Here is an 11,814-nt window from a genome sequence, read left to right as displayed (position 1 = left end):
GGCATTCGCACAGCCGAAGATCAATTTCACTATCAATTCTACCACCTGAAAAACCAGAAAAATCTAATGACATATTACACTGCTTTGTGAATCAATTCCAAACATTGGACATTTTCATGTCCTAAGCCATTAAGACTGTTTTCAAGCATGTTCAAGGCCTTTTGCATCAATGTAAAGACTACACTGACCATAGAGCTTTAGAGCAGACCTTGAATTATGATTTTCCTATTCTGAGTATTTCAGCAGCAACTGAAGACTCTGCATTTCCCTTTCGGACACAGGGAGCTTCAAAGGCCACCTGAGAGGCTTCAAGTTCAGTTAATGTTAGAAAAAAATCAGGGACTATTTAAAAGGAAAAAAAAGAATTTCTAACAATCTCTCTCCCATCCAGCAATCTGCCCAGGGTGACCCAAGGACAACCCAACTCCACAACAGCAAAAGCATCTCAGCCAAAACGTTCTAAGTTCCAGCGATCAGTGCTGTCAGCTCCCACTCCGCAACTGGAGTGTGATGGAAACAGAGCTACAAGACATCAACACTGACCTAGAAATCGGGCATCTCATGTAGGTAACAGCAGCATGGACATTTACACTAAACAAAACCACAGCTTTGATTCCTGTGACCTCATGCTCTGAGCAGGAAGCAGCTAAAGTGACAGTAAAGGTGGCACTGTCACCACCCTTTCTTCACATATTCATTCCGCACAAGGCAGTTACCCAAGCCAAGGCAGTCTTTGTACTGGGAAGGACCTGCTGCTTTTCAGCCTGTTCCAAACACACAGTGACTTCTGGCAGAAGGCACTGGGTCAAAGTGATTCCCAGCCTACTCCACACACCAGACCAGCACACACAAATTCGTGTCAGATCCTTCTGGGCATTACTTACCTCTCAAAAATGAGACTGCCGATGCTCCTGCAATGCAGAATCTCAAGCAGCTGTTCTGCCAGGTCTCTCGTTCTCACCAGTGCCCATTTAAGCACCTAGGTCTTGTCCCCAGGGTCCTGGGCCACAGGATGAGGACTGGGCAGCAACTGTTTGCTCAGTTGCTCATTCTGCAGAAGGCAAACCCTAACTGCTAGAATATTTAGATCATGTAAGCTTCCTGAAAGAGTGCCAGGGCACAAGCAGCAATTCTAAGGAACTCTGGCAAGTTAGAAGTTTTGACCAGCCCCTGTTGGAAAACCAGAGCTGTTTCTAGTCCTTAGGTAGCAGGGCTTTAACATCAGTGACCACAAACAACTGAGCAAGTGTTTCTGGTATCAGGTTGATCAGCTGTCCTAATTTTACATTTTCACTGTGATCAGTACACCTTGAAGATGATTAAGTGGTTTTAAAGCATTAGGTAACTGCTCTGCTGGGACCAGTGAGGGTAACTGGATGCAGGGGCCAGCGCTTTGTTTAAAGGCAACCTGAATCTCCAAACAAGGTAACTGTAGAGCATACGGAACATCAGCCAGTGCTTGCCAGGAGAGGATGAAGGCAAAGGCACAAACAGCCGCTGGCATTCTTTCAAGCTCTTGGATTTGGCCTTGGTCAAACCCATGTTTCACTTCTGCTTTTAAAAAACAAAAATGTAAACCTTGACAAAAACACCTTAGTGCCAGAAGCACAATCATGCTCGTTAGCAGATCAGTGAGGGGACATTTTCCTTCTGTACCCCGAGCTGACTGCATCCTGAACACCAGCAACTCAGACACAGCAGTTTCACAAGAGTCCAGGTGTGAGACTATGTTACCCCAATGTAGCAGCTGACAGGGAATAAACTCCAAAATAATTAAAAGAAAGCAAACAGGTTTAGTTGTCTGAACAAGGAATTTTAATTTTAGGTCAACTATTGAACTAGGTCAACATCCAGTTCACAACGTCTACAGATAGTGGGCATAGCCAGTCACTACGTAAGTTTATTGAAGCACCAAGCTCCACACAAGACTGTAAAATACATTTTAAACTACTAGTAAGAAAAGCTTCTTCAAGTCAACAATACTATTAAGGGCCAGAGTTTAAGGACTACGTTTTCACCTTCCAAGCTATTTTAAGACAGCCAATCCATTGCATAAGCAAACCAAACTGCTACATACTGAAACACATAGAGCAGCAACTGCGTTGAACAATTCCTGTAAATAATTCAAGGATACATTGAAACAGTATGGGTAAATTGTAATTTTTTATTGGAAAACAAATATACAACTTGGAATGGATTTGAGGCAAATCGTGCCATAAGCAGATTTTTTTTTTAAAAGAAGTGGCTAAACAAAGTTTAAAAAGCATAGTAACAAGAGGAGAAAATGTTTTCTGGTACAGGACCAGCAGTACAAAAAAACTTGTGTACGAGTACCTGGATAAATCACCCGTTTTGCATTAGTGCAACTTAAGTTTCATATTGTTGACTGTCAATCGTCCACAACGTTAAGACTCCACATTTCAACAACATGTTACAAGTATGGCCACAGACAAGTTACTGTGAAGTAAGCCAGGAGTTACAGTGCACCAGCCACACCTCTACCTACAATCCACACAGTCTGATCCTGTGGTTACCAGCAGGAGCCTTTATCCTCCATCACCGAGCATGGAATAAACTCCCTTAAGCGCTGGAGAACTTGAGCCAGCACGTTAAGGAAGGAATTGCTACCCATGGCAAACCCTAGCATACTTCACGTAACTTGTTCCACTAGCCATACCTACATCTCCTAAAGAAAGCTACTTTTTTTTTTTAAAACAGACAACCCAGATGTTCCCTCAGTTAACCAACTCCATCTAACTTTAGATGTGCAGAAGGGCTTAAATATCCAGAGTAAGCCACATGCAACATTTGTTACTTAGATCAATTTTCCAAAAATCAGAACAATGACAGTAAGATAAAGGAGAAAAACATGGAGGAATGGCCTTCTAATTACTATACATGCATATTCTTTTGACAGTAAGGGGAAAAACCTTTTACAGATAAGTTACAAACAGAGAAAAGGCAAATAAACAATTTTGTACAAGAAATTTAACACATTCTGTACAACATCTTCACTTCGCTGTCATCATTTGTACAAACTCTGTAAAAGGAAAGAGTTGCATAACAGTTATTCAGTGAGCAATCCAAATTGCAAGGTCTGAGAAGTGACCTGACTCACTAGTACTGAATGTGGCTTCAAAACTGCATTTTCAGTTACGTTCAAAAAAAAAAGCATCTTAAGACAGTTCCCCTTTTCCACCTAAAAACATCCTGCTTTTGATGGCAAAAGGCCTCTTACCAAAAAAGTTGGTTCCTCAATGCACTGGGCAACAGCCTGACTTCCAAAATAAAGTGTTACAGGATCCTCATGCCCACCGACTGAGACAGGCCCAAGATCTCCAGAAATGACCAAGTAGTCCCCAGAAACAGTGCTGCTGTGATGATCAGTTCCGCAGGCATACAAGGAAGGCTTTGTGCTGGTTTGAATTTTTTCAGAGACAAACAGCCTGAAAGTCTTACTGTTTTCTCTGAGTGGCTTTAAGGAACTGAATCACTGCTTATTTGCAGCACACTGTAAGTCAGATGCCACAAAATAGGATTCTCCGCTTGTGTTGCGGATCCACAGTTTCAGGTTCAGTAACAAAAAGGAGTGAACTGATTGCTCAAGCTCCACAAGAGCACCAAGAAATAAGAGGGGTGCCTACCTCCCCTCTGCAGCACCAGCCCCTGGACAGGCTGTTCCTAAGCACAGTTACAGAACAGCAGCCCTGCTCAAACAAACACCTTTTCACTCTCAGAAGAGTGCTCAGCTGGAGGTCACAACCAAGCCACACCTACACCTCAAAAAAATCTGGTAATGCCCCAGCTCTTTTCTAGATGTTTGGAAAGTTAAAGAAGGAGACTCAGTGCTTCTCAGCTGCAAGCAGCTGTCTAACAGAACTCCTCCTGCTTGCATGACTTCATTTGAGTTGCCAGGAAGAAAGGAGGACATAAAACCAAGCTATTGCTGTGGCTGATCTGTGTGAAACATACCTAAGAGGTCTTGTAAGGGTCCTAGACATTTCTGCATGTTCTGGAGGCTTTCCCCTTTACTTAGTGATTTTAAAAGCCTTAATGAAAATAAGAGTGACTTGCTACAGTCAGATCAACATTCATGAGTGAACAAGTCCATATGGGCAGCATGTGAAGATCTCAGTTGGCTTCTGTATTCTAGGGTCATCAGATGTCATTAGACTTAGAAAGGCATTTCTAACACTGCACAGGTGAACAGTCCTTTTTTTGCCTTTGGCAACAAGGCAGCAGTAACCCACTCAAACTGAAACCCAGAGGTACACAGTGTACAGGCTAAAGGCATTAGCTTAAAGGAACACTATCTGCTGAGCAGCTCCCATCCGAACATCACCCTGAAGTTGCTGTGACCACCAGCATCTACACTGCCACTGGCGTGACAAGTGCTACACAACAAGAAATGGTTAAGAACTCCTTACCTTCATAGTTTACTTGCCCATCACCATCAATGTCTGCTTCCCTAATCATTTCATCAACTTCTTCATCTGTTAGCTTCTCCCCAAGATTTGTCATCACATGACGGAGCTCTGCAGCACTAATGTAACCGTTACCATCCTGGGAGGGGGGAAAAAGGAAGACTGGAACAGACTGGTCTAAGGTCTAGAGCACTCCACTAACTCCCAAATACTGCAGAGTAAGCAGAACATTAAGAGCTCAGCAGAGCTTTAACCACCAGCTGTAAGTGTATCCTCACTGCTATCCAGGATCTCAGCCTGTCCTATCCCCAGGCATTTTGTAATCACCAACATAGCAATCAGCACCTTTCACAACCATTTTAAGTGACAGATGCCTACCAAATCATGTGACCATTTGGTTCAAGAGTCTATTTTTTAGACCAGAAGCTACTTATCCCATTCACCCTGTTCACAGGAGTCAGCACAGAGCCACAGGGCCTTCAGAGATCAGTTTTACATACTCCATCCAGCTGGGACACTGGGTATCGAAGCACTAGTGTATACAAACTCTGGACCGACTTTTTCCTCCCGCCACCCCATGGTACTTAGCACCATATTTTTTGTTTAAAAGTGCATCTTGCTTAAGAAGCCGAGTAACTTTAGAGTCATTTAACCATACACTTAGTAAAGCCTAAAGGAAAGATTTCAAATATTACCATTCTAAATATTTCAGCAATTTCCCTGCCAGCCTTGTACAAGTATTTCAGTACCACAACAAGTGGTAGCTTAATGGTATCCCCTGCTACTATCAACAGGACTCATTTGATTTTCACTCAGGGCACCACAATAGGCTGAACCTTAGGGAGACTTGCTAACCTCAGGGTTCTAGCTGACCGGACTGCAGATACCCCTCACTTCAGTGAGGATGCTCATTGCAAGTCAGTTTTTGCAACAGAAATATTTAAGGTGATCATTGTAGTACCTTGTCAAACACACGGAACGCTTCTCTAATTTCTTCTTCACTATCTGTATCTTTCATTTTTCTTGCCATCATTGTCAGAAACTCTGGAAAGTCAATTGTGCCATTGCCTGCAAGACAGTTACTTCATTAGAAAAATATAGTTTAGGCACTTCATTAACTGACTTATTAGTAAAATCTTACCATCAGCATCTACTTCATTAATCATGTCCTGTAGCTCTGCTTCTGTGGGGTTTTGTCCAAGCGATCTCATCACTGTCCCCAACTCCTTTGTGGTTATAGTGCCATCACCATCCTTGTCAAATAGTGAAAATGCTTCTTTGAATTCTGCACAACAACAAAAGAGGAGTTAATCCCTTCAGCTCTGCAGTGCAAAGTTTACTTCATCATACAAGAACCCATTGCTGCTTGCTGTAAATTACAAACCTGGATTTCATTCTCTTAAGAAAGCTATAGGACACTGCTCAGTCTGCTAAACTGTAATGCCAGTATGGGAGCACCAGCATCCAGAAACAACCCACCAGTCTATCAACCACATTTTGACCTAGACAAGATGGAAGGTCTTTCATTTCGGAAGAACTCAGATGGATGTTATTATCTATCCTGAAAGGAACCAGTATCTGCAACTAGGATGATCCACATCCTTGGTAGGAACCATTTATCTCATGAGAAAATATGACATTATTTTGAGAAGGCTAGAAAATGGTACTCAAAATACAAATGCTACAGCTTAATAGCTCTATTACTAACGGAGGAGACTAGTGAATGGAAAAAAGGTATCAGACCAAACTAGTTTCTCATAACTCAATTCCCTGGACATGCCAGTTTGAACAGCACTTGGTACCTGGTACAGCTGCAGTACCTACTGCACCACAGGCCTCAGCACTAGGCCATAACTAGCTAAAAGGGCACTTCTCCCAGGCTGCTCTCCCATTGGACCTCCATGGTTCTTGACTGTGCACATACACAACTCCAGTCAGTTCGAGGGGGATAGTCCCTGGAGTCTTCAATTCTCAAAAGCTGTGTAGAAAATTGCTTCATCCCCACTGTATCCAGAAACAGCCTTCACAGAACTAGTCAAAAACAATCTAAGACTGCTTCACTGTTTCAGTGCTACCCCTTAACCCCCAGCAGTAGCTGTAGCATAGCCAGCAGTATCAGTACAAGCAACGGGATGTTAGTAACTGTGTCCAGTCCAAAAGTGGAGCTGGTTTTAATCCATGCCATCTGTTTGGCTTTGGCCACAGACCTTAAGCTAGCTCACACAAATTACAGTTAAACATGAAAACCTTACTTGTTCCCCTGTCTAAGATCATTTTACAGCTCTCAAGGCACCCAAGATCATGCCTTTGGAGAACTTGTTAGCTCAAGGGTACTTCTGCATCAGAAATCCTTGCAAGAATTGATTTTGCACCATTTCCAAGTAGCCAGCTTTGCAGATGGTGGGTTTCCCAGACCAGAATCAGTCACAGTAAAAGTTGTGTTTTCACCTGAACTGCATAAAGCCTTCCTTCATGCACTTTATACTCAGAAACACCGAGGTGACTACAGACGGGCAAGTGTTAAGAGTGCAACTACAAAAATAGGCTTTTTATAGTTCATGAATGCAGCTCTAATACCAGAGCCACAGTTGAGTCCCATCCAGGAAAAAAAAAACACTACTCTTTTACATCTAACAGTTTGAAGTGTTCCAAAAGCCAACTCTTGCTGCCTGGCACAGAAGAATCAGAGGAAGGCTACAGAGGCCCAGGTAAAACTGTTTCAAATCAGCATGGTACACTCACACAGCAGAAACAGGCCTGTGCAACAGACAGCTGTACCTGTACCTACAGTTCCTACCAAACAGCCTCTGGGGCCAGTTTCACTTAGCTTGGAGGCAACAAAAGTTTGGAGTAAAGTTTTACACCAAAGAAGAAAAGGCTTTTGAGTCAAGCCTAGTAAAGAAGTTGATAGTCCATCATGGAAGGACCTCAAAAAGGGGGAACAATAGAGTCTCCATCAAGCACTACTCAAAACACTTAGCTGTTCCCCCCCTTCACTTTCCTTCCGCCAGCATTCACTTGAATGTTGTCACTAGCCCAAACATGAAGCAGACTTCACTACTGCAATTTTGAGTACCATCTTCTAGCCTTCTCCTTAGAAATAGCAAGTTTTTACACAAAATTCAAAGACTTGCTTTCTACAACGTGGGCTGTTCATGCTATGTGCCGAGCACTTTCAATGAACCACTCAAAGGACAACCCCTTTCTTTTACTCAAAGCTGCTGTAAGCCAAGGAACAACCAGCTATAAATTAAACCATAAAGAACATACAGTGATCAAAGACCAGCAGCATATTCCTGTTTGAAATGCTGAATCAAGTTAGGAATACAGTTAAAATACCTTTTTACCCACTTCTAGAAACCATCTCCAGTGATTAGAATAAAGGAGTAACGACCTATGCAGAGACTATTTAGACTGTAACAAGAGCAACCCCACACAGCTTTGGAGGATTTGCAGCAACAGCCAGTGAAGGCAGCTATGAGATACTTAAGTGTAGTGACTCAATTCTGGCTTCCTGCAAGATAAGATTAGAAAACACACCTCCCACACTTAAACACCTTCTGACTCCATGTAACACGTAAAGCAAGTCCTCCCTCGATTCCACACTCCTCCATGTGAAAATTCTCTTGGATCCCAGATAAGGCTAACCTGTCAGAAACCTCAGGACAGGGAAAAAACAAACTGCATCAAGAGAAAAGGCTCCTTCCAGGCCCCACAAAAGCAAGGCTAGTCCAGCAGACCGTGAACTCACACCCTAGCTCAAAATGTTCCATTTAACAATAGCTTCCGAGGTGTCTCTGCACCATGTTGCCCTTCCAGATGAAGTGGCAGTCTTTAGTGACCAAACTGTTCAGCGAACCAGAACTACCATTCCCACTCTCACAGTTCAGTCAGCTATGCCGGGAACTTTCATAGCAGAATGTCAATTGTTCTCTTCCCAGCCACCAGGAGCTCGACACTTACATGACTATTTCCTCTATGAAATAATTTCTAAATAACTCTTGTGGTCAGATCTCCAAAAAGAGAACCACAGGACACTAAAAGAACAAGGCATAACAAGCACCATACATAGACACACTTGTTCAGAGCACCTATTTAGGCCTCTCTGAGGTCTAGTGGAAGGAAATAGAGCTCAGCTGCTCTGAGACAAAAGCATCATTAGATTTTTTTCCCCAACCACCCACACCACAGGGTCCTGACCTACATACCTTTAATACAAGGCTTAACCAAAGGGATACCCGTTTGACTTGGCAAGTTCAACTCTTACTGAAGTCACAACTAGCTTTCACACTCTGTACCCACTCAGCTTTCAAAAATCAGTCTCATATGGACAAACCCTGGAAATCCTTCACCCCCACTTACAAGGACAAGAAGCTTGGTCATATAGGACCAAATGACTTCCATAGGAAATAAGAACATCTGGAATCTTTAACAACTGTATTCTCATGCTTCACAGTAGTGGTAGAATATTTGTTTCAAGCCCAGAAGTGGCTGCTTTAACTACTCTGACCATTTAAGAAAGGGAATGTTGTGTCTACCTTGTAGTACCATTTTCTTAAGACAGCCTTCAAATCAAAAGCCAGTTTTGTTCAGATAAAGTGAAATTCAATGCTGGGGGCTCAAAATAGAACCCAGCGTCTCTGTACATCACACAAATTGTACCTGTAACAGTCTTCCCATGAGACACTGGCCTTCAAGTTCAAAACTAAGCAGCCTGCTTGCTCAGCTGCAACCCTTCCGAAGTAGCACTAGGGATGCTTCTCCAACAGACCAGCTCATATCTTCAGAGTCTTCTAGTTTACTTGCAAACACATTTGTTTCATTACCACAGCTGGGAGTGGCAGTCCATTTCACACTCGACACTAATACCAAGTTATACTTTTATTTTTTCCACACAAATAAACCCCTCTATTCCAGTATGACAAGCTTGTTAATACTCACTTTTGTCTCTAAGAACTATACTGTCATTACCAAATAGCTAACATTCGCACTGATCTTGAGGTGCTGTTAATAGGCTTCCTGTTTATATTCCATAATCAGCTACATCAACTAATAAAGCTGCTACAGTTAAGAACTGGCACAATAAGCCATTATTGAAAAGACAGCTGTGACAATTGATAAAGCCTGCTCCAACTAAACTGATCACAAAGCCCCTAAGATATGTAGGCCACTTCCAGAAAAAAAAAAAAAAAAACTTGAGTTGAACTAGATTTGGCTTGTGCTTACTCATAAGACAGCACCATGGCAACAAGTAAATAGACTAAGGACTTCCCACAAAACCATAATTAGTCTCCTATGAGTTAAAGCAAGCTTCTGAAGTCTAAAAGCTACAGAAGAATGTTCTTACACTTCAAATTTGGAAATTATGGTAAAAACAAACCAGCTCATTATGACACATCTGTTTAACACAGTGCTTTCAAGAGCTACACCGTAGTTAAACAGCAATACCTCTTAGAGGCTGGTTTTGTATTCCTGACCCAGTACTATTAAATCTGCAGACAATAACACTCTCCAACTAATTTCACATGACAGTTATGCACACTGAGACTTTCTAGTATTAACACTATACACTTGTCAGATCAAAACCCCTTAAGTTTTTGAATGTCCATGGCAAGGATGCAGCCTGCATTACTTTAAGTCACATCAATTACCGAAGCTGAAGCAAGTCTTCAGAGAGCAGTAACAGATACTAGTTTGTGCAACCTGCATGAGTAGAAGACACAAGTGACTAAAACTTCTGGTTATCGTAAGACAGTTGCCAGCACACAGAAACCATTGTTAGGGGGCCAATTCTAAAATGCAAGAAATGCGTATTTACTTAAGCATTTCAGAGCAAGCACCAGACCACTGGAACACGGCACAGAACACTCATGGCCAAGTACACCTGCAGTTCCAAATAGAGAATGTCAAGAGTTGTCATCATGGGGCCAGTCTCTGTTGTCAAAAACAGCCACTCAAACACCTCTGCTGACTGGAGACTGCAAAGTAAATTATTTTTGCCTTCTGTTAGAAGTTCTGGATTCCAAATCTTCATAGGAGATTTGCCCCTCACTGCCTTTCAGTTTGCAACTGGGACAATTCTGTCCAGACCACAAGAGGAAGACAAGAGTCCCACATCTGCTAGCTAGTAAAGCCCTGAGGGTAGTCTAATTGTTCCGGAGAACAAAACTTCATTGTATCCAGGGTGCTTTTACAGTATATGAGCCTTTAAAACTTCAGTGACAAATTAAAACATACCACAATACTTCTTCAGTATCTAAGAAAGCTAAATATCTTGTGTAACACAGACTGTCACTGGATTAAGAGATGTGCCAGGTCAAGTAGGAGTAGCAACAGAGCATGTAAAAACCTCACCTGCAATCTGCTCTTCTGTCAGTTGATCAGCCTGCAATAAAACAGAGTATCATTACAGTCACAGCAAAAGTTAAGGCAAAATAAGACACGCTTGTAGAGGGCTCTGAAATGGCAGTTGCTCTTCAGGACTTACCTGTAGCATTCTGAGATAGTCCTAACTAACACAGCTCAAAAGTCATCAGGATCACTCGCTAAGTAAGAACTGGCAGCCTGTCCTCATTTGCTGACCCTGCAGGAACTGGTACAGCCCACTAATGGACTACCATGGATATCGATCAGTTACCCAAGCAACACCAAACTCAAAGGCACACAGGTCCCTCTAGACTGGTTTTCAAAGCTCATTAACACAGCATAGTACTGGTAGTAATACTCTGGTAAACTAGCCCCAGCTTTAACACCAAATACATCTAAGTAATGCAGCAGTAACCCCAAACTCAAGCAGAAGAGACTAGTCTGCCTAAGTTACAACACTAATTAGAGAAAGACACTCTTCTCTAGACTTACATCATCCCCTGATTAGCATGAAGCTTCATGTCCAAGACCTGGCCATAAAAAACAGAGCTCGTATAATCAGTACTAGCAGTTTCAGCCCAAAGTGGTCACTTCAACGCATTTGTCACGTGGCCGTCCAGACATTTTCCACACCATTGCCTACAGACTCAAGCAGCATAAGGCAGTTCACAGGGCCACTAAAAAGGTTCAGTGGTGGAAGACAATTTCGTTACTGGTTGGGTAGGATCCAGTTTATACCTTGTTTTGCTCTTATCACTGAACAGCTTTGAGTCAACTGGATTTGACAGCAATAAAAACAGTCTTTCAGGCCAAACCCATAATGACTTCAAAACCAAAAAACACAAAGGTGTTTGACACCTGAAGAAATACTTTCCCTAGCTTTTCAATCAGCCGATTCTTCAAACGAATTCTGGGTAGCTTCAGTTGAGTTGCAGTATGCAGGCCATACATTTCCTTCTCAGAAGCTCCTTGAACTCTTCACCCCATAAGCACTCCAAAGAGTCAAGAAAACCCCAACTTTGAA

At 42.4% G+C, this 11,814-nt stretch overlaps 1 protein-coding gene across 1 annotated transcript; it reads right to left on the bottom strand.

The window, feature by feature from the left end:
• Positions 1-1,792: 1,792 nt before the first annotated feature.
• Positions 1,793-10,920, bottom strand: CALML6 (calmodulin-like 6). Its single transcript, XM_010136058.1, has 6 exons — positions 10,912-10,920; positions 10,779-10,809; positions 5,566-5,709; positions 5,386-5,492; positions 4,428-4,563; positions 1,793-3,040 (listed from the first exon to the last, which is right to left on the bottom strand). Exons 1-6 carry the CDS (start codon positions 10,918-10,920, stop codon positions 3,012-3,014), a joined length of 456 nt encoding a protein of 151 aa, XP_010134360.1. The 3' UTR covers positions 1,793-3,011.
• Between the last annotated feature and the right edge of the window lie 894 nt (positions 10,921-11,814).

Source organism: Buceros rhinoceros, unplaced genomic scaffold (assembly GCF_000710305.1).
Source record: "Buceros rhinoceros silvestris isolate BGI_N320 unplaced genomic scaffold, ASM71030v1 scaffold25845, whole genome shotgun sequence".
Classification (NCBI taxonomy): domain Eukaryota; kingdom Metazoa; phylum Chordata; class Aves; order Bucerotiformes; family Bucerotidae; genus Buceros; species Buceros rhinoceros.
Note: the sequence above shows the minus strand (reverse complement) of the source record. Positions and strands in the feature narration are given on the sequence as shown.

What these genes read in the sequence shown, in the direction of transcription:
- CALML6 (XM_010136058.1), bottom strand. An exon ending in TAATGAAGTAGATGCTGATG is followed by an intron (nt 5,493 to 5,565) that starts GTAAGATTTTAC and finishes ACTGTCTTGCAG; the next exon opens with GCAATGGCACAATTGACTTT. An exon ending in CGTTCCGTGTGTTTGACAAG is followed by an intron (nt 4,564 to 5,385) that starts GTACTACAATGA and finishes CCCCCCTCCCAG; the next exon opens with GATGGTAACGGTTACATTAG.